The sequence below is a fragment of the Vitis vinifera genome, chromosome 6 (assembly GCF_030704535.1).
Source record: "Vitis vinifera cultivar Pinot Noir 40024 chromosome 6, ASM3070453v1".
NCBI lineage: Eukaryota > Viridiplantae > Streptophyta > Magnoliopsida > Vitales > Vitaceae > Vitis > Vitis vinifera.
In genome coordinates, this window is record NC_081810.1 from 8,397,324 (window position 1) to 8,421,502 (window position 24,179).

At 34.1% G+C, this 24,179-nt stretch overlaps 2 protein-coding genes and 1 long non-coding RNA gene across 3 annotated transcripts; all 3 read left to right on the plus strand.

The window, feature by feature from the left end:
• The first annotated feature begins 1,409 nt into the window (after positions 1-1,409).
• Positions 1,410-2,668, plus strand: LOC109122721 (asparagine--tRNA ligase, cytoplasmic 1-like). Its single transcript, XM_019220391.2, has one exon. It carries the CDS (start codon positions 1,479-1,481, stop codon positions 2,205-2,207), a length of 729 nt encoding a protein of 242 aa, XP_019075936.1. The 5' UTR covers positions 1,410-1,478; the 3' UTR covers positions 2,208-2,668.
• Positions 2,669-8,827: 6,159 nt separating this feature from the next.
• On the plus strand, positions 8,828-9,358 carry LOC109122785 (uncharacterized). The gene is made up of 3 exons (XR_009465797.1): positions 8,828-8,887; positions 8,985-9,198; positions 9,298-9,358. It is a non-coding gene; the product is annotated as an uncharacterized LOC109122785 (long non-coding RNA).
• Positions 9,359-9,647: 289 nt separating this feature from the next.
• LOC100262046 (uncharacterized) lies at positions 9,648-11,257 on the plus strand. The gene is given in 6 exon segments (XM_059737326.1): positions 9,648-9,656; positions 10,193-10,348; positions 10,351-10,455; positions 10,562-10,633; positions 10,763-10,801; positions 11,144-11,257. Coding segments are annotated over 6 exon segments (495 nt in total).
• Positions 11,258-24,179: the final 12,922 nt, after the last annotated feature.

Genomic DNA, 24,179 nt, shown 5'->3' on the forward strand with positions numbered 1-24,179 from the left:
AGCCTGAAATGCTTTGTTGCTTCTGCCCGACAACTCTCAAATGATTTCTTGAGATTATTGTGAATGTGAGATCTGCTGAAGAGTCAAATCACTACAAGCCAACCGACAGAGGTGAAAATGGAGACAATGAACATTTAGTTCCGGTAATGTCCATAAAGGAGGATGACGAGTGCAAGTCAATTAAGTTTGCTGTTGACTATGGCAACCTCCATAAGCAGAAGGCGTAGTCCATGGGGAAGGCAGCCAGTGATTTTATCTAAGAGGACTTGAAGATGGACAACGTGTATGCCTACATGTTTCATCTTTTAAACGAATATGCTAAGCTGTTGAAGTTCAAGCCCACTGTGCCTGATGAAGCTATGGAAGGCTATCTGGAAGGAGTTGAGCCTGATGAGGAAATTTGCTATCATGTTGTCTTCCACTTTTCTGAACATGCCAAAGACCCAGGGATTAAATCTGATTGCTATGGAATCTGCCAAGGAATTAAATAGGCCATTTTATAGTAATCTCATTGGTACCTCCAGCTCAACAGGGTACTATAGATTTGCAGAGTGGGATTCGTCATGTGGAAGATGCCTGATTGGGCATACATGAAGGATCATGTAATTCTAAAGGCCCAAGAACTCCAACAGCTAGTTGAAGTCCAAGAATCCACTGGAATTCCAGTAAACATTGCCAATGGAAATAAACATTATGGAAGCAATATGCCACAGCCTGAGTTTGCTATTGTTCTTCCGTGTAATGTTGATGTTCAGACGAGCAATTGTTGAGGATGTGACTGAAAATCGAAATGAAAGAGATGCAGTGTACTTAAATCTTGCTCTTGAAGGCGTCTTTGAAACTGCATACCAAGTTTCAAGACATCACAGCAGGAAGGACTAGCATGTGCCCATTATATAAGTGTAATTGTATGCATACCAGATCTGTCATGCACTTAACTGCATGCACAGTGCTATTGGGGTCTGTCATTGTGATATCAAGCTTCAAAATTTATGGGTCAATCTCCACACTCATCAGCTGCATATATGTGATTTTGGAAGCTCAAAGAAGGTGGCGCTAGGTGAACCAAACAAGTCATATATTTGCTCAAGGTATCATAGAGCTCCAAAAATGATCTTTAGGGCTACAGAATATACAACTGCCAGTGATATGTGGTCTGCAGGCTGCTTTGTGGCTGAGTTTCTTCTTTCCATCCAAATGCATCCTTAGATCCTAAGACTCTTATCTTATTCCACACAGCAGTTACGTGGTTATTTCCATCATGAAACCCCTCCAGATGGCAATCATAGGTCATCTGTAAACCTGCATAGATTTGACCCAAGAGATAAATCACGTCAGTGCCACTTGAAGCATTTGCTTAAGGGATCCGCAACCTGGGCAGGGGAGAAGTTTCTCACTCCAAAGTTGCTGGTTGTAACATCTGTAATATGCAAATCTCGGTGTAAAATACCTTGCTAGAGCATGTCTAATCCTCGTGCATGGGGTCTCGTCTTTGTAGCCGCGAGCTGGGTTTCGGTCAGCCTGCTTTATGCTCTCAATGCCTTTTAAGAGCTGTGGGACTTTTGATGCAAGGAGAGGCTATTGCCCAACTAAAATCTGCTAAAGCAAGTAAGGGGGAAATCACCGCATCTGTGGCTGAACTTAACAAGGCTAAGGAGAATCTCTCAAGGCTGGAAGAGCGATCTAAGCTTAAGCCTGGTATCCCTCAAAAATATGGGAAGATTGATTATTCCCAGGATTTCTTTGCCCGTCAAGCATTTTTTACTGTTTCTGGCCAACTGCTAGTTGAGACTTATGCATGTGCTATTGGCAGTGTTTATACATTTGGGCCAACTTTCCGAGCTGAACACTCTCACACATCAAGGCATTTGGCAGAATTCTGGATGGTGGAGCCTGAAATAGCATTTGCAGATCTTAAGGATGATATGAATTGTGCGGAGGCCTATGTGAAATTTCTTTGCCAGTGGTTACCTGACAATTGCATTGATGATATGGAATTCATGGCTAAAAATTTTGATAAAGGCTCCATTGATCATCTAAGAATGGTTGCATCAATGCCCTTTGAGCGAATTTCATATGCAGAGGCAATCAAACTTCTGGAGGAAGCAATCAAGAAAGATAAGAAATTTGAGAATAAAGTGGAATGGGGGATTGATTTAGCATCTGAGCATGATCAGATTCTGGCCAGCAGGCAAGGACACGTATAAGAAATTGACTTCTGATGGAGGGGTCATCTCAAGCATCTTGGTAATGTACTTGCTGCACCACATGTCCTGCTGAAGAGATGCTTCAGTCAAATGGTCAGAGTTCCATCATCATTGCTAGGGATATCAATATGTCTCTTTAGGCTTGAGACTCTTTTTGATGAGGATGCACAGATTGTAAAGAATGCGGGGATTGCTAGCTTTGCTTCAATGAGGATTTTCTGCTCTCCTCAGCATTCGGGTAATAAAGATTTGAAGGACTCCACAGGGATATCTTTTAGAAGATGTATGCAGCCTGTAGAGAAGTGTTCAAGGGATGTTTGGGAATTATTTCGATCAGTTGATGGTGCAGTACATGGATGGCCAGCCTATATAGCAAGATCATGTGATTCATTTGAAGATGAGTTGTTGACAGAGCAGATGTAGTGGCACTCCAGATTGCATTCTTACTCGGTTTTCCCTCATCACCTATTCACTTGTATGTCAATGCATGGCTACCTTTGAGGAATGTGCTATCTCCTATTCCCCTCTTTTAATTTTTAAGATAATTGCCCCAAATCCTATTTTGTAAATATTCTCTCAAATTCAGCTTTTCAAATAATCCCAACTCCTATTTTCTAATAAAACTTGGCTGCCTTTTTCTTTCTGGCAAGCCATTTTCAAATTTTCTTTGTTTTTTAAAATGTTTTAAAATAAGCATGGATTTAATTTCGTAATTCCGAATAATGGAATTTATGGGATTAATTCATGCAAAATAAAACGGGCTTTAGTGGGGGCCCAACATCAAATAATTTTTCTTTAAAATAAAAATGAATTTTGAGTGAAGTGCCATGCGTGCCTTTGATGATTTTGTACTCGATTTTGTGACATGTGAGTTATGTTTATACTCTTTATTTTGCACTAACCCTCTCTCTTGATAGCGCATAGTGGCTCGCTGCACAGGTACACACTCATTCCCACTCTAATTAGTCTATATGCATTTTCTGACTCTCGTATGTGCATGTTTTGCTCTGAGTATTCATTGATTTATTCATCCATTGCCATGTTAGCTTCACCTCATTAGTAGAGACCCGACTTAGGGACTTAGAGGGGTGCTACGGTCTTTACCGTACCTTCCCGATAAGTAACCTGACCCCCGAACCCGATCCGGTTTTTCGTAGATCACCTTTTCCAAAATAAGGAGTCACACTTAGGGTTTTCTTTCTTATTTTGTTTACCGTTTAAAAATAAAACAAAAATAAGTGGCGACTCCAAGTCATTTTCAAATAATCAATAAAAATCAATTTTTTAAAAATAAAAATCGAGCTCGCCATCGAGTGGGAAACGCATCGAGCAATCGAAATGCGGGGTCCACAAGGGGCAATTAATATTTTTCAAAATTTTTATTAAATAAAAATTTACTTTTTTGAGATCTCCTTTTTTGAAAAATTTTTATAAATCAAATTTATTATAAACTACAACCATCATGGAAAAAAAATAATGATTGAATAAATGACACATAATGAAGAAATGCTAGTCGGATAAATGTCCTAGAATGGGTGGCTAAAACCCATGGTCTAGTCGCAGTGTAAGCCTCCGGAATTGTCATGAGATCAAGCTCATTACCATTACAATATATAAATAACCCCAAAATACACTTGTTAAAGCATAAATGATAAGGCACGAAAGCTTGAGAGTTTGTTTCTAATACTTTTGAAAAATATTTTTAACTTCAAGCATGGATTGATCTAATCCAACTTGACTTCAATAATGGGATTGGACTTTAAGTTATGTTATTTCAAGGCCTAATTATAACCTCATCTAATACTTTTATAATATTTATAACATAAAATATATTTGTGGACCCCGTATTTTCACACAATGCATTCCCACTCGATGATGTGACTCGTTTTTTCATTTATTTGATGAAAAAAAAAATTATTATTAGAAAATATTTGGAATCGTCACTTATTTTTGTTTTATTTTTTTAAAGGAAAACAAAATAAGAAAGAAAAATTCTAAGTGTGACTCTTTATTTGAAAAATACAGTCTGTGGAAAATCAAAGTCGGGTCTGGGGATCAGGTTACTTATCAAGAAGATACGGAGAAAGACCGAAACACCCCTCTACTAAATAAGATAAAGCAAGTGTGACAATTGATAAGGAAATCAATGGATACCGATGAAATGATCAAATAATAAAACAAATCGAGCATGATAATAAATAAATAAATGAAGTATGAGTGGGAGCATATATTAGTAGCAAATAAGAATGCGCTATCATAAAACGAGGTTAGTGCACAATAATGAATACAAAATACATCACATGCATATCAAAGAGCAAGACAAAAAAACAAACAATATTCATTAAGCATAACAGTTGACAATAAGAAGAGAGAACTCATATGTAGGGCCCCCACCAAAGCCCAATTGATTTTACATGAATTAATCTCCCAAATTCTATTATTTTGGAATTATGAAAATTCATTCTTACTTATTTAAAATGAAGGAAAATGAAAAATTATTTTAAAATCAAAGAAAATTTGAGAAAAATGCTTACTTGAAAGGAAGTGTAGCAAGTTTATTTAAAAACGGGATTTTTAGTAACTTAAAACCCTAATTAGGAATGGCAATTTCGCGGGTCAATCGGGTCACCCGCCCCGCCCCACCCCTCCTCTATTGGGACGAGTATGGGATAAATTAATCAGGTATGGGACGGGTATGGGAAAGCTTTGTGAAACCCGAATCGGGTTTGAGGCGGGTATGGGTTTGTAGTTACCCGCCTCGCCCTAGAATTAGAATTACCAATTTACCCTTAAATATTATAAAATACCAAAAATCTCCTCTGTATATATAATTTATTCTTCCAAGATTTTTATGGTTTTTCTCTCTCGGGAGAAAGGTTTCGTCTTCTCAGTTCAAATGGCCCTAAAAGCAAAATCTTTGCTCTAAAAACCATATTTGCAATCTCGTAAACAAGTGATTATTGGAGTTATTGTGGATTCCTTCCTTCTAGGTAAGAAAACCCTAACTTTTGAAACTTTGTTAAAAATTTGGCTTGTTTTTCAAAATTTTTTGGTTTTAGTTTATGGGTTTGAGGTTTTTTCAATTGTCTATCAGTAGATTTGTAATTTATATGCACTCTTAGTCTTCGTCTTATATGTATTTTTCAGTTGAATCAATTTTCGTCTTTGACTCTTATTGTTCATGTTTTTGACATTAATTTTCACCCTGTCCAAATCAATTTCATCCACATATAAACTGATTTTTGGGGTTTATACGAATAAGAATGATGATTTATGGGTTTTTCATTATTTTAGGGTTCAATTTTGGTATTCACGTTTTTGCAGAAACAAGTTGTTATAATTTCATTATTTTAGGGTTCAATTTTGATATTCATGTTTTTGCATAAACAAGTTGTTATAAGAAAACGATCTAATTTCATGTTGTTTTTTCATAGATGAAAACCCTAATTTTTTTTTTCTAAACAAATTCTGGAAACATATTATTCATGCTTTCAGAAACATACAAATAGAATTTTATTGTGGTTAAATTGGTTTCAAACTATTTCAGAATATCCTAACGATTCAGCAAAATGACATCAGAAAGGGAGGAAATTTTTTTCATGCCAAGTAGTGGTTCTAATCTAGCTACAGGTAGTACTTCAACTATTGATGGATCATTGACATGTAAAAAAAGAAAACTGACTTCAATTGTTTGGAATGAGTTTGAGAAAGTCATAATAGATGGACAAGATTATGCTATTTGTAAGCATTGTAAATCAAAACTCAAGGCCGATAGTAAGAATGGGACTAAACATTTGCATGTACATTTAGATAGGTGCATCAAACGGAGAAATGTTGATATTAAGCAACAATTTTTAACAATAGAGAGAAAAGGCTATGGAAAAGTGCAAATTGGTGGTTTCGCATTTGATCAAGATATCTCAAGAGAGAAGCTTGCACGTCCAATTATATTGCATGAGTACCCTCTTTCAATTGTTGACCATGCAGACTTTAGAGATTTTGCTAGTAGCCTTCAACCTTTGTTTAAGATGATTTCCCGCAATACAATTAAGGATGACATAATGAAGATTTATGAGTTTGAGAAAGGGAAAATGAGTAGCTACTTGGAAAAGCTTGAAACTAGAATGACTATCACAATTGATATGTGGACATCTAATCAAAAGAAAGGTTACATGGCTATCACTGTGTATTACATTGATGAGTCTTGGTTACTACATCATCATATTGTAAGGTTAGATATGTTATTTGTTCAAGTTTTCAATTTTTATTTTATTTTATTATCGTTTAATGATGTCACTTATATTAATAATATGTTTTTATATATCGTTTAATGTAGGTTTGTTTATGTGCCTCCTCCACATACAAAAAAAGTTCTTTCTGATGTGTTATTGGATTTTTTATTGGATTGGAATATGGATAGAAAACTATCTACAATCACCATGGATAATTGCTCAAGTAATGATGACATGATTGATATCCTCTCAGAGAAATTATCTTTAAGTGGTTCACTTTTATTAAATGGAAAAATCTTTCATATGTGATGTGCAGCACATGTCTTGAACTTGATTGTGAAGGAAGGTCTAGATGTCATTAGAGTAGAAATTGAAAAAATTCGTGAGAGTGTTGCATATTGGTCAGCAACACCATCAAGAGTGGAAAAGTTTGAAGATACAGCTCGCCAATTGTGTCTTCCATGCAACAAGAAGCTATGCCTTGATTGTAAAACACAATGGAATTCTACATACTTGATGCTATCAATAGCTATAACTTATAAAGATGTGTTCCCGCGTTTGAAGCAACATGAAAAGCTCTACACCTCAGTGCCATCAGAGGAAGAATGGAATTTAATAAGAGAAATATGTGAAAGGCTGAAATTGTTTTATAATATAACAAAGTTGTTCTCAGGGCGAAATTATCCCACTGCGAATAATTTTTTCATCAAAGTGTGTGAGATTAAAGAAGCATTGTATGATTGGTTGATTTGCTCAAATGAAGTTGTAAGCACAATGGCATCAAGTATGTTAGAAAAATTTGACAAGTATTAGAGTGGATGTCATATTGTAATGGAAATAGCAGTTGTATTGGACCCAAGATACAAGATGAAGATTTTAGAATTTTATTTTCCAATAATGTATGGGTCTGAAGCTTCAAGTGAGATTGGAAAAATTCGTCAACTATGTTATGATTTGCTTTCTGAGTACCAATCAAAGTCTAAGATGGGTCAACAAACTTCATCTCATGATGCTTCATCAGTTTCAAATCTCTTTGAGTTGACCTATGACGAACAAGATCCTCTTTCGAAGTTTGACTTATTTGTTCATAGTACCAGTGAAGAAGGTCATGCGAAGTCGGAGTTAGACTACTACTTAGAAGAAACTATTTTGCCAAGGATTTCAGATTTTGATGTTTTGAGTTGGTGGAAAACAAATGGTATTAAGTATCCGACTTTACAGATGATTGTTTGAGATATCTATGTCATTCTAGTATTTACAGTTGCATCTAAATTAGCCTTCAGTACGAGTGGTAGGATGGTATCAAAACATCGTAGTAGACTCCATCCAAATACTTTGGAGGCCTTAATGTGTGCTCAAAGTTGGTTGGGAAATGAAATGGAAAATAGTTAATCTAAAATATTTTCAATCTTATGGAACAACTATGTTGAATTTTTTAATAAAGTTATTTCTTGTTATTCTTACTTTTATTGGGTGATTTTTTGCTTGTTAACCCATGGGGCAAACTCACAATCATGGATGAAGATGATGAATCACTCTTGTTGTAGGTTCTTTTCTTGAAATGAAGTTGGTATTGGAGATACATTTTGGGACCCAAGATACACCTTTTTTTTAATGCTCTTTTTTAACCTTAATGTGGTTATATGTATGAATATGTTGGGAAGACTTTATGTTTAATGTTTTTTTTTTTTTAATGTTGCCATATCCATGGAGATTTTCTATTTTTATATGTTGTAGTTGTGATATTTATTTATTATTCATTTTTATCTTAATGTTATAATTTATATTGTTATATCCATGGTATTAAGCATCAAAGTTGTATCTTTTGCCAAAGAAGGCATTAGTGCTGACCTAATTGCAGTAAATGAAGACGTTAGGGCTGCTTGTTGGGGCTACAGATTAATATAACTTGGAAGTGATGCCAAAGAACCCTTGTCATGCCAAGGAAGAAAGGAGCTGATCAACCTGGCACATGAAGCAATGCAGAATCCAAATCATGAATCATCAAGAGGTCCAACTTCTAAGAGAAAAAAAGTTGTTGTTCCTCTTGGAAAAGAGGAAAAAGTGGACAAGAAATTTGTTTATATTTCTCCAATGTTTCTTAGAATTGTTGTTGCTGGTGCTAGATTATTAAAGAACAAAGGTATATTGCCTAAATAACTTGGATGATTTGGGTTGATAAATCTATCTTTTCTTCTAGGGTCAATCACATTTAATTTGTTCCCAAGAGATGGAAAGCAAAAGAGAGAGGGCCCTTGTGTTGGAACCAAGGGCTTTCGGGCACCTGAGGTAAGAACTTGTAATCATTTTTGCTTCGGTGACTGCATTATTGTTATTATTTTCTATGTCATGTTCATTCGAATCCTAACCCACACTATTGATCAAAAGGGGGTAATGATTGGTGCTATCACGAGTGGGCAGATTGCTGATTTTATTGGTCGAAAAGGGGTAAGATGGAGGATACTCTGTCGAGATTGTTCATATTTGAGCATTTTTCCTACACAAACCTTCTCTCACAACTTGCTTTCTTTGTGGGTGGAATCAGGCCATGGGGATGTCATCCATGATCTATCTAGCAGGATGGCTCACAGTCTACTTATCTTTTGTAGGATATCTCCAATTTTCAATTATAATTTTGATATATTTGTATATGTTTTTCTTCATGTTTTACCCTCTGGATGTTTCAATGTAGGGATCTTTTTCCCTTTATTTTGGGAGATTTCTTCGTCTTATATGGAATTGGTGTTCTTTCTTATGTGGTATGCTTTTATGAGAAGCTTCTCTTCTTGGATATGAAGTTCCGATAATTATGCAACTTAAGAAGCATTAAACATCTTTTTTTTCCTCTGGATGAACAGGTACCAGTCTTCATTGCTGAAATAACACCTAAGAATCTTTAAGGAGCACTAGCAACAGCAAATCAAGTAGAAGTTTTTATTTTATTTTATTTTATTGTTTGCATTGTTTTCAAAAGCAATTTTGTTGAAGAATAATTTATGATGGAATGATTTCAATATGATTTAATGTAAAAATGTGTTTTAATATGTTGGATTGGGTTTAAAGCCTCATGCATTAACTTTATTGAGAAGCTTGTGTGCTCTTAGTGCTTTGGATGGTAATAGGCTCACTTAATTTTTATGTGATTTCCCTTATCTGCTATTGATGTCTATGGACTTCAGTTTCTGAGTTCTATGGGGTTTTAAGAGTGATGAATACGGTATTTTGATCCAAACAAATATTGTATTCATAATTGGCTTGTATTATTTGAAAAAAAAAAATTTACTTTTGTGCATCTTTCGTCCTTCACTGTTTTGTTTTTGATAAAGATTGAGTTTTTGTGTTTTTCTTCAACCCCTGGATTGACATCTATACTATTATTGCTATCTCGTTTTTGGTCAATGTATTATCTTTCTGGATGGTGCAGTTGCATTTTGAATCCATCGATGTCTGTTTTGGGGCACTGGCCTGGTTTCATTGGTCGTTAGTAGTTTTCAAATCTTTCTTATTAACTGCTTTAGTTTTTGCTGGGACTTTGTCGTTCATCGTTATTATTATTACTATTATTATTATTGGTGTTGCCATATGTATAAGTTAAGTCTTTGATTTGCCTTTTATCATACACATAATGTCTTTTAGTGTCCAAAGGTAATCAATAGTGGGTTTCCTCTTTTTGATGAGAATTGCAGATATTTATATAATGGAAATTGATTCATTCTCTAAACCCTGTAGTTTTTTTACTCGTATTCTTATTAGGTTGCAATTGAAGACCTGGAGCATATCTTAAATGAGGTGAAGACCCACATCCTTTCTTCTCCTCCTGATCCATCTCCTATGAGGACAATGGCTGGGGGCAATGTTGCCAATACTATTTGAGGACTCTCTGCAGGCTTTGGGGTCAACTGTGGAATACTCTGAGCGTGTGGGGAGATGAGCAAGACGGCTTGTTTGTAAGTAACATGGGCTCTAGTGGAGTGAACTTTTCAGCATTGAGGATAAAGAAAGGGCCAACAACTCAGGTGAGCTTCATATTTCTTCTATATAAATGGACTAGCTCTTTGACATTTTCTCATTGGAATTCTGGATAATAAGTCCTAGAAATTTATTGACACTGGTACATCACAGTGTGTTTGCCTGGTTGATGCATTGGGCAATCATACTATGCGGCCCTGTCTCTCAAGTGTTGTTAAGATTCAGGTGCATGCTGCTTTTTTAGTTTTATTTCTTTTCACTTAAAATAGTTTAGGCTCCAAGTCTTTCTTTTCATACAGTTTTCTTATTAAGATGAGCATACATAGAGTCTTATTATTGTTTTGTCCCTTGCAGGCAGATGAATTAACTAAAGAGGATTTTAAAGGGGTAAAGGTAAGACATCTCTAGATGGAAATAAGATATCATGGATCAAGTGTGACCATGGAATTTCTTTTTACTGTTATCTTATTATTCATTTTCTTCTTGACATGGTAGGTTAACTTACTATTAACTAGTTGGATTAAATTTGTATCCCAACAAATGATATTAGCTACTTTGTAAGTATCTAAACTATAGGCATAAAGGTGCATCTATACGTTTAATTTATAGCTCAGCTTCAAATACATAGATGCAATGTAATTGCTCTGTTTGGTTATTGGTAGTGCATAGCTTCTGAAAAACATATCATTCAGCGGTTCTGTTAGAACTTAATTGCTGATCCATCTGTTGTTACAGTGGTTGGTAATGAGATATGGGATATATAATTTGGAAGTTATTCATGCTGTAATTCAGATGGCCAAAGAGGAGGGCATATTTGTATCCTTGGATTTGACCAGTTTTGAGGTATGAGTTTCTTTGCATGTGATTGAAAGAAGGTATTCCATTTGGTTTTCTACATTGTGATAAACAGAATGAAATTATCACCAAAATGTTAATGAAAAAAAAGAAAAAAGAAATGGAGCTTCATAATCTTTATAATTAGTTCCCCTACACTCCCTAAAATGATCATACCTTGTAGACAAAATTTTATGTCCTTTTCAATTAAAAGACTCACTAGTCCTCCAGTGGCATAATACCATGTTTGAAAAGCAAAAAAAATAAGGGGTTGTTGTACTTTGACTGCAATATCCTACTCATGCACTGGAACAGACTTGTTCTGAATTACTGGGTCAGGAATTGTCTTTTTTAACCATTGTTTTTTTTTTTATTATTACCATGGCCAGTTGGTTCGGAACTTTAGAGGACCTCTTCTAAAGTTACTGCAATCAGGGGATATAGATCTTTGCTTTGCCAATGAGGATGAAACAAGAGAGCTGTTAAGGTGATTGCCAATTGATTTTTCCAAACCTATCATGTTAAAACAATCGATGATGAAAGAGAATTAATCCTCCTCATCCAGCTTAAAATTTTTGGTGCAATATGTGGTAAATGGTGCTAATTTCTCTTATGATGGTTGTAGAGATGACGAAAATGCTAGTCCTGAGGCTGCTCTTGAATTTCTTGCTAAGCACTGCCAATGGGCAGTGGTGGCACTAGGTTATAATAGATGTCTTGCAAAATGCGGAAGAGAGGTTAGTGCAATGTAGCTACACTGCACTTCTGTTGATGTCACCAATAAAATGCATTTTACTTGTATTCAGATGTGCCCTGTGGAGAATTAGCTGCATTCTGGTTGTTAGTTTGAGTAACGTATAAAATGTTTCATTTTTCTTTTAGATGGTCCGAGTTCCAGCCATAAGGAAGGCAAAGACAACTGATGCCATTAGAGCAGGGGACCTGTTTGCAGGTGGGTTTTTGTATGGGTTAGTGAAGGGACTATCACTGGAAGAATGTTGCTGAGTGGGCACATGTAGTGGTTGTGTTTTTTTCCATAGAAAAACATATTCAAAAGATTGTATATTTATTGAAAATAAATTTATGTTTTGCCACATTGATTGAATGCTGAATAGTATGTGAAGAAAATGCTAATTGTTGATGCTTTTAAGAGTTGCAATCTATATCATTGTGATGTTGAATAAGACAGGAAAATAACCATGGAACCTATGTCATAGAATTTTCCAACTAGAAAAAACCCAATACCCGAACCTGAACTAGAAACCCGAGCTCACCCCGCCCCGAAAACACATTTGGTACGGGGATGGGATTATCAAGTCTATTGTAAACGGGAACGAGACACAATAACTCATCCCGCCCCAGGTTTGGGACAGGGATGGGAAAGAGATTCAGATAATTGGGACAGGAATGGGGTAGGGGTGGCCCGGCCCAAACCCGTCCCATTGCCAATCCTAACCCTAATAAAGGATGAAAAGTGGTAGAATTAAAAAATATTCAAAAACTTGAGTGAAATTAAAATTATTTGAAAGAAAACTAGAGTTTTGAAATTTATTTGAAAATTGAAGTCTTGAAAATTATTTGAAAATTGAAGTCTCGAAAATTATTTGAAAATTGGAGTTTTGAAAATTAAATTTAAGAATTGGAATTTTGGAAATTAAATTTGAAAGAAATTGGAATTTTGAAAATTATTTGAGAATTAGAGTTTTGAAAGTTAAATTTAAAAATTGGAGTTTTGGAAATTAAATTTGAAAGAAATTGGAGTTTCGAAAATTATTTGAAAATTGGAGTTTTGAAAATTATTTGAAAATTGGAGTTTTGAAAATTAAATTTAAGAATTGGAATTTTGGAAATTAAATTTGAAAGAAACTAGAATTTTGAAAATTATTTGAGAATTGGAGTTTTGAAAATTAAATTTAAGAATTGGAGTTTTTGAAATTAAATTTGAAAGAAATTGGAATTTTGGAAATTATTTGAGAATTGGAGTTTTGAAAATTAGTTTTGAGAATTGGAGTTTTTGAAAATTAATTTTTAAAGAAAATGGAGTTTCGAAAATTAGAGTTTTGAAGATTAAATTAAGGAATTAAAGTTTTTGAAAATTAATTTTGAAAGAAATTGGAGTTTTGAAAATTAATTGAAAATTGGAGTTTCAAAAATTAAATTTAAGAATTGGAGTTTTGAAAATTAATTTTGAAAGAAAATGGAGTTTTGGAAATTAGAGTTTTGAAGATTAAATTAAGGAATTGAAGTTTCGAAAATTATTTGAAAATCGGAATTTTGGACAATTATTTGAAAATAGAAGTTTTAGAAATTAAATTTAGAAATTGAAAATTTGGGAAATTAAACTTTGATATTAAAATGTGAAGAATTAAAAAAATGATGAAATGTGGTCTTCAAGTGGTGCATGGAAGGGTGGCCATGCATGGCCATGCGGAAGTGGGCTTGGGGTGAAAAGTGGCTACCTTGTTGGTGGTGAGTTGACTCGGCATCGTTCATATTAAAAAAAAATATTCCAAGGTTCCTTAAAACTCCTACCAATATAAACCATTTTTGGTTGCTCTTTCTTGAAGTATCACTTGTAGTTGGTTGAGTACTGTGGGAAAGACATTGCTTTGTTGCATCAACACATTCTATCATCAACAATGCAGATTTCGAGCAAGACTGGTTTTTCTCCAAGTGGCGGACTGTGAGTTGATAATGGTAAGCTCGAAGCATTCCCACTCAGTCAAAGAGTTGTCCATGGTGATCGAAAGGTTAGAAATTATCAGCATTAAAATCCGAAAATTCAAGTGCATTTGATCCATTTCTTGGAACTTCTTTTCCATGGAAGAGACTCCACTTAGAAATGATATTCTGAGGTCCATTGGAGCCATTACTGTGACTTTTTGTGAAAATGGAATCAATAATGCAGTCCCTAGGGCAATGATATCCTTGGCCACGTTACCAAACTTTGAAGCATCCTCTGAATCTACATGGCCGGCCTGGAGCTTTTCTATTTCCAGCTTCAAAACCTTTTTCATAAGCTTATGAACCTTGCGCTTAAGATCCTGAAATGAATCCTCAGGAGTTTCATCAATTGCAATAGCTTCTCATTTTCTGGAGCTTGTAGAAATCACCATTCTTTCACACTTTACAGTTTCTTATTTTGGCTATTCCAAGACACAACATTATGCTTGGGCAAGCATAAGAAGGCTCTCTTTGCAAGCACCATCTCACTACATTTTTCATAAAGTTCAACAAGAATAGACCTACCGAATAAATTAGAAAAAACCTCCAACCTTGATAGCTTTCATGTACACTCATTCTTCTCTAGCATCCTAGCATGTCACTCACCTTCCCACAAGATATACAAGTAAAGCTCCCATCTAAACACACAAGTCACCCATCCCTAAGAGGAAAGACTTCTGATTTGAAGAAACAAATGCACTAACCCTTTGCATTCAATGAAATTTCCGACCTTTTGACAAGAGCCACTGATCATTCATAGGAAATTAATATCCTGCTGCATCGATTTAATGCCCCCATATCTCACTCACCACCTAGATTCACAAACATTTGCAGTTGGGGTTGCCTTTTTACCCATCAAATGTTCTTCACATCAAGTCATTCCCCACCAATGCATCAACACATATTTTAATTCATAGGGCTTAGGGTGTACATTCAGGGAAAAAAAATAGAGAAACAAAAGAATAGGAGTGGAAATAGAGCATGAAACATTTAACAAATATGCTAAACCCATTTTGTTATTTTATCCATGGGTTTAACAATTAGTGGATTGCACTATAGGAAAGATTTTCTAGAGTAAAGCATAAAATATAGCAAACTCTTCAAATATTAAACCAATAATCACCAAATCATAACAACACAACAAGCAAAGTTGAAATCATAGGGAATGAGACAGGACAAATATGAAATATGAAAATATATGGGAAACCTATAATGGCCATATCTGAAAGTCTCCTTCCCGATAAGGTATTTTGGGTTGCAGCTCACTGTTCTTTCTTCTTATTTTCGCGCACTATACCTCTAGCTTTGTTTCAGCTATCTTCACACCTCATTTAGATTAAGCTCAACTCACCATCTCCCAATCTCTCCAAAACGAAGTTCCCATGGATCGTTCCTCTCTCGGTTCCGTCCAGCTCTCTTCATTTCTTCAGAGAGTTTTGGGCCAAAATGGGTTTTTTCCTAAACTTAATACTAAAAGTGGGTTTCTTCCCAAACTAATGTTCAAAATAGCCTCCATCAATCCACATAAGCATAAAACCCAGTTTTTTATACTATTTTTGTTTACTTTCCTAGCTTCCCATTCCATGCTATGTTCTTTATGTAATTTTTTTCTTCAAAACCTTAGCCCCACCAATGGGCCACTATGAGATAGACATTGTTAGAGTTACAAAGTATCAAGGTTGAGGTTGGTCCCAATCTTCTTTTTGGCTTGTTTTATATAAAGTTTTTTGCATTTTTTCCCCCCATCTCGGAATCTTGATTTTTAGAAGAAAAAAAAAATTCATGTTGCTTTTGGTTTTCTCTTTTGTTTATGTCCTTTACGGCTATTTTAGCATAAATGGTTTGTTATCATCTAAATATTGAAGCCCTTTAAGATGCAGACGTTTGTTGAAGTTTTTGGGGAAAATGAAAATTTATGGGGAAAATGAAATTTTCTAGGAAAAAATGACAATCCGTGTTTCTAATATTTGACATTTATTCTATTATATTTTTTGTCTCTTTTCTATTAGGACTTTGGGAGAATGAATTTTATATCCTTCCTTAAAGTTGCTTTCCAACGCATCCTAACTCAAGACATACATGTGAGCTTAGTGTCTCACACAGGGCCTACAGTTGTATATTGTGATGATTAATGTCTTAAGGGCCGATTTCAACTTCGGCTTTGTTAGCTTAAGCATCACATAGGGTAACCTGCATGGAAAAACAGGGCTCGATTTTGTAGCATCTGGTTCTAGATCTGGATCTACAACGCACTTAAATGGTCCAACCTTGATTTCTCCGATGAATTAGTTCACTTTTTTTTTTCTTTTTTGGTTGGTAATAAAATGTTTTTAGGTCTCAATTGGTTTTTAGCTTGAAGGTGCTCATTACAGTGCCTGATAGCTTGAAGCTACAGTTGAGTCATCAAGTAGCAAAATAAAGGGTTTGTTTGAGGGTTTTAGGTATTTCAAGTCAATTATTAATAAATTAACACTACTTATGATATTATTTATGTCATCTACATCAAAGACTTATTATTACTTATTAAAAAATAAAAATAACTATAATTGTAATATCTTTTACTATCCTAAACTCGCTTTTGGATTTTTCAGGGGCTTAATGTTAAGTTTTTAACTTTTGTGAATTTGATAATATCATTACTAAATTTATAAAATATTTATATATTTGGATATTTAAATGAATAAATGAATATAATAATTAAAATTTTAAGGTGTAGTAGAGTCATTTTTATAAATATATCATATTTAAATACTTCACTTTTAAATAAACTTTATAAAATATACTGTTATTTATTTTTATGTTCATATTTTCAATTGCTAATTTGCTTAATATCTTGTTTTTAAAAAAATAATATTATTTAATTTTATGATAAGTCAACACAATGCATGAATAATATTTAATAATTAAAATATTAATCATATTTATTTTGACACATTAAAATCTATATATAAACCCGATGTGATTTGATTGGTCATGTTTTTCAATATGTATTGAATCAGTTCGGCAGCTAGACTGAGATCGCATCGAAAATTTGGAGACATGATGGGCCCTAGACACAGAGACTAAGAAAAAAAAAATGTCATTCATCACTTGCTCATTAGATCTCTTCATGTATGGGTTTGTGAGAAACTAACCAATAAATGTTTCCTAACATTATCCCTTCTATAAGATAAAAATGGCAGATCCTTCGTAGAAGGATACGTCCATATCACCCGAGGTTTGCTTTACCACCAACTAAAATAAATGTTTGAATGTTGGAGGAAATAGCCAAAAAAAAAGTAATAATGGGTAAATATTAGTGCTAGTAAATTTCATAAAAAAAAAAATTCTTTTCTTCCTCCCTATTTTTAAACAAACAACTTTCTAATGAGTAAGTAGACTAGAACCAAAGATGAATGATATTCCTATTAACTATTTAGATATATACCATGTACCATTCCCAGAACCCCCACATACAGAAAATCATAGTTTTCAATATTGGGAATTTTTTCCTTCTGTTCTCAAAGAAGGAAGAAACTTTTAAGTTTATTCCATGTTATATGTATCGATGCCACTCTATAAAAACTATTGTCCAACCTACTTGTAACTTGTAACTTCTAATGTTACATCCTTCTCAATGTATGATGCATCCTATCCTATATTCACAAAATACTAGATGTTGTTCTCAATTAATCGATGTTGTTAGGGTACTCAAGCCCCATGAAAAGAACTTGAATCTTACCTAAACATTAATGTCTATATCATTGAAATTTAAACACATGTTTAAGGGTGTTTATACAGAATTTTAAATCACGGTTCCCAACTTACATTTTGTCAAAAAAATTAACATATTTAACATATGTTTATTTTAAAATTTAATTTTTAATATAAAAATATTAATTTCATTTTATCAATAAAATATTAGAAGTTAATCTCATCCTAATTATCAAATTAGAAAAATAAACTAAACGTGTTTGTAACCCAAACACATGTAAAACATTTTATTGGACCAAAAAATAAAATAAAATAAAATACATCAAATTACGCAATAATAGACATAGTAGTAAGCTCAACAGTTTCTCAACATCCAAACAAGAGAATTACCATTAGATAGTTTTCTAAAAATATTTTATAAATTTTTGTATTATATATAAGTATGTTGTAATTTTATGAATAATAAGTTGAGCAAATTGTATTTCATATTTCAATTCTCGAACATAAATTTGCTCTTAAAAACAATTTTTAAGAACTATAGAATAGAGTTAGTTGACTAGTCTTTTTAGATGTGATATATGTTATTGGAACTCGGGGAACTTCCTTCGTAGCCTTTTATTATTATTATTTTTCATGTGTTTGTACAAATCATCAATGGAGAAACCGTTAGGTAGAAGCTAGTATTTAGGGAATGGTGAAATAATTCTAATCCATTTCAAATATGCTACCACCCTAGACAAGGGTCCTAATGCCTATATTGATGTTTAGTATTATGACCAATGCTACAATTTATTGCCATTATTTAGGCCATCTAAGACATACTCATGATTTTTTATTTAAAAATCAATAAAAGAAATTGAACATAAACCCAATGCTATTTTATTTTATTTTTTGACTATAAAATGACATGTTAATTTGCGATCATGAGTTCTTCATCTCTATGAATTCTTCATTTTGAAATATTTATTGATATTATCATATTAATTCATAATATCATCCTACTCTTTACTTATACGCTTATTTGCTTATAAATTGCTTTCATTTGAGTTGAACTTGGTATTTAGACATGAAGCTTTGTTACATTCCAATATTCATTTGGTTTATTCTTGTCTTTTATGAATCATTGACCGCAAAGTATTATTTTTTACTTGAATAAATATTATTTTTTTTATATAATAACCATTTTTTATTATCTATATGGAGGCAATTATGAATGATTCCATGGTAGAAGTGCTATGTTATTGAAATGGAACAATTTTGAGGACAGAAATGGATTTGAGATATATTGGAAATAATGTAGAGATTGAGCCTATAGATGTGCCCATTCATACGACCTTTGTGGTGTTGTTGAACATGATATATGATATCATTGGTGTTGACAAACACTATCAGTTGGTCTTGAAATGTCGACATCTAATTGAAATAAACAAATTTCAACTATTAGTGGTTAGGAATGATGGGACAGTTGCATGTATGCTAGCGGTGCCATCAAAGTATGGAATGTCTTCAGTTCAATTATTCATCAAGCAAGCTCCCAATCACTATCATTTGAGTAATGAAATGAGCCATTTGACATGGTTGTCGGCAGGTGATACTGATGTTGATGGCGAAAATGAAATAGATGAGGAAGATGATAGAGATGATGCAACCAATACAAATGAGATTCATTTACCTAATGATGATGAAAATTGTTATGAAAAAGAAAATATTGATTTGGTGATGGTCCAACAAGTTGTGGAATGTGAAAGCACAAGATATGTGAACCTTGAAGTTGGTGATAGGTCTAATAATCTTAAGGTTCAATTTGAGGTTGAAAATACATCACCAGTTGCCTCCCCACATGGTACCCAAGTTAATATCTCTAATGACAATCTAGAGGCAGCATTTGCACCCGTTTCATACCATATGCCACTTGCACAACAATTTTTAAATATGGACGAGGCAATTAATTGTGTTGTAAGTGATTGGACTCCATGGAAAAACCCAACTTTAGGAAATGTTGATGGAGAGTTATCAATTGGCCAAATATTTTCCTCAAAATCAGATTTGCAACATGCTGTGAAGATGTTTTCCATAAAGTCGCACCAAGAGTTTACTGTTTATAAATCAAATGCAAGTGTGTTAGTTTTTAAATGTAAAAAAGCACAAGAGTGCCAATGGCGACTAAGGACAATGACGATGAAAGATACAAGTATGTTTAGAATCACAAAGTACAAAGGTCCTCATATATGTGTCAATCCATGTATAAATCAAGATCATTCTTAGTTGGATTTTAGCTTTGTATCTGAGTATATTGAAACATTGGTGAATGCAGAAATGACCATTATAGTTGCTGCAATTCAAGCTGCTATTGCCAAATAATTTGGTTACCAAATTTCTTATCAAAAAGCAATGAAAACAAAAAGGAAAGCAATGACTCGATTATTTGGTGATTGGTACAAGTCTTATGCAAAGTTGCCTCGCTTCTTCCTTGCTTTGGAGCAATCAAATTCTAGATGTATTATGTATTCCAAAATGTTTCCTGGAAACAACCCAAATGAAGAAATTTTCCAACATGTTTTTTGGGCATTCGCTCCATCTATTAAAGGGTTTACTCATTGTCGACCAGTTCTTAGTATTGATGGGACACATTTGTATGGAAAATATAAAGGGACTTTGCTGATTGCTATGAGATGTGATGGTAATAACCAATTGTTCCCACTTGCATTTGCCATTACAGAAGGAGAGAATACAGATAGTTGGAGTTGGTTTTTGGCATGTATCAGAGTTGGAGTAATACAAAGGAAAGGCTTGTGTCTAATCTCTGATTGTCATCCTGACATTATAGCTGTTGTGAATGAAACATATTCGGGATGGACTAAACCAGATGCTTATTATAGATTTTGTATGTGTCATTTAGCGAGTAACTTCAACACAAAGTTTAAAGATAAGAATTTAAAGGATCTCATGTGTAGGGTTGCTATGGAGATTAAAGTTAAAAAAATTATTTCTCACATGGATACAATTGGCCGGATAAATGCTGAGGCTAGAAATTGGTTGGAGCATATTCCTCTTAAAAAATGGGCACTCTCACATGATGGTGAGCGGAGATATGAGATTATGACAACTAATATGTCTGAAGTTTTTAATGGTGTCCTTAAGGGTGCTCATAACTTACCAATAACAACTTTAGTCCAGTTAACTTGACTTCATAGTCAGGTGAGAGCATGGTGCTAGTCAACTTGCTTCAGGTGAAGAATTCACTCCATATATTGAATCCAAGTTGAAGGCTAAAGTTGTTAAGATAGATTCACATAAGGTTGTTTTGTATGATCATGTAGCGGGATGTTTTCATGTTAAAACTAGACACTATGTTGGAAGTAGTAATAGAAAACCTTGCACATATCATGTTACCCTTTAAACGGGGTCTTACACATGTAACAAAACACTTTTGTTAGGATTCCCATGTTCGCACATTCTTGCTACTTGTCATTGTTGAGCATTTGATTTTCGACAATTTGTACAAAGTTATTACACCACACATGCTTACCTATCAAGGTGGGCTCCCTTGTTTTATCTCATATTTGATGAGTTGGAGTGGTCTCAATATAATGGACCGATAATTGTACCTTCGGACTCACTGAAACGACTAACTTCTGGTCGACCAAAATCAAGTCGTTTGCATAATGAGATGGATGCAAGGGAAACTAGAACTTTACAAGCACGTGGACTTTGCAAGCAATCGGGTCACAATCGACGTTCTTGTCCTAATAGAGAAACCAATGATAGGAAGAGTTGATGTACTTCATGAACATTTTATTTTACCATTTTTATTTTTTTTATTTTACTAGTATTGACCTTAATTGTTTTAAGATATATGTAGAAACTATCTTATTGAACATCTTATTGACATTTGTTTGTTTGAAATTGTTATTTTTGTCAATTCATTCTTATTTTGCTTATATCAGGTTACATGGAAAAAAATATTAATCTCTATTGTTTAGGGAAGATGTTGCTCAAATTTTAATCATGAAATTCATATTGTTAGAAAATATTGTGAATTCATTCATATTTTGCTTATATTAGGTTATATGGAAAAAAAAATCGAATCTCTATTGTTTAGGGAAGATGCTGCTCAAATTTTTAAAATTTTAATCATGAATTTCATGTTGTTATAAATTGTTGTTTTTTGTTAATTCATTCATATTTTGCTTATATCATATTACATTGAAAAAATTTGAATCTCTACTGTTTAGGGGAAATGCTACTCAAATTTTTACAATTTTAATCATGAAATTCATGTTGATAGATATTGTTGTTTCTTGTCATTTCATACATAGTTTGCTTATATCATTGTGGATCTTGCATTTCTACTCATGCGTTTCCAATCGATGGCGAGCTCGTTTTTTATTTGAAAAATGATTTATTGTTTAGAAAATGACTTGGAGTCACTACTTATTTTTGTTTTATTTTTAAAGGGAAAACAAAATAAGAAATAAAACCTTAAGTATGACTCCTTACTTGGAAAAGGTGGTATGTGAAAAATCGGATTAGGGCTCGGGGATCAGGTTACTCATTGGGAAGGTATGGTAAAGATCGTAGCACCCCTCTAAGTCCCTAAAAAGGGGTTTCTACTAATGAGATGAAGCAATCATGACAACTAATAAGGATATCAATAGGTATCAACATGATCACACACTGAAATCCAAAGCATATATGGAGGATGGTCAAAGTGAGAGAGGATACGTACCTTGGCAGTGAACGATAATGCACTATCAAAAAATGGAGTTAGTGCACAAGAATGAGCATAAAATATGTCACACGTGTTACTAAACAGAGTGAGAAATCACCAGATATCACAATTCACTCAAATTTATTTTTAGAGAAAACATCCACTAATGTTGGGCCCCCACCATAGCCCAATTTATTTTTGCATGAATTAATTTTGTAAATTTCATCACTTGGAATTACAAAATTGAATTTATGCTTATTTAAAACATTTTAAAAATCATGAAAATTGCATGCCAAAGAAAATGACAGCAAATATTTTATTGGGAAAATGGATTTTTGGAACCTAAGAAAAATGCTAAGGATGAAAATGGAAGAGTTGAAATTATTTTTAAAAAGAAACTAAAATTTCAAAAACTATTCGAAGAAAGGGATTTAGAAAAATTATTTTCAAAATTAAAAATAGTGAAATGAAAAATAGCACATGGGTCAAAGGTGGCCAAGCAACTGGAAGCATGCAGGAGATATGCATACATCATGCCCAACAGATCACTGATTTAGTCACTTCTAGAATAAGCTGATCAAATATACTCTAGGCCAATGATTCTGTTCCTCTTATTGTGAGTGCCCGACGTCCTGTATCCAAATATCTCTTCATCTTTACTAGAATTCCCATGGTCAAAGTGAATAGTGATGGGAACACCATTGTCCATTGCCACCAGCGCCTGTTGGGTGATGATATAATCAAATCGTGGGGCCCATTTCCTTGATCTTAGATGCTCTGTGGTTGAACAATTACCAACCATGAATGAAACTCTGCAAGCATGCGCGAAGAGATTCAAAGAATCTACTGACTCAATCACACTTTCATTAATTTTTCTCTGAGTATGAGTGCCATTTCTTCCTCAAAAACTCAATATGTGCCATCATTAAAACCACATACACACCAGCAATGAAGGGGCATAACGGACCCAAGTCACCAGCTATTCATACTGAGCTCACCCTCTCACTAACTTTTCACATTCTTGTCTGACCAATCTTACCCATAAAGAAAGCTGGTAGACCATTCTTTTCATAAAAGTGACGCCCAGTCAACACAATACTGCAAGTTTCTCTTCCACTGGCTACATCTTTATAGCACTCATACAAAATATCCATACAAAGATAGTATGAGGCACTGTATATAGCCTTAAATTTCTTTTTCCATCTTCTGACAAGGCATTTGTACACAGCCAACATACCCCGAGTTGAAATAATCTTCAATATAATTTGAGTAATGCACTCAAGAGCATTCTTGTAAGCTAGATCCTTGCTTATTCCATGCTTAGTGTACTTTCTAAAAAAAACTCTACAATTCCATGAGCAGTATCAAGCAAAATTCCTTGCTCCCCAAAGATGTAATTTTTTGTGTGTCTTTTTGTCGTAAACCACACGAGCCTCCACAACCTTACCATATTTACTGAAAACCTGCTCCAGACGAACACTGTCGACACCCTATGGCAAGTTACCAACGTACATTCTAAAACCAGGTTCAAACATGCGAGAAGGGAGAGGGGGGGGGGGGGGGGGGGGGGGGGGGTTTGGCAATGATCTTCGTGGAGCAGCCTTGTTTACAATAGATGCAACTGGAACCAAAGATGGAAGTTTCCCATCTTTCCTTGCACTCTTTACCTCTTCCTTGGTATACCAGACTTCGCATCCGTATCGATGTCCAAAGTCTCCAAAACTTGCTATTTATTTTGCAACTCGCAGTGGGCCATTTAAGTTTCATAAGATAATTAAGCTACTCCATTACTTCGTGAATTACTGCACA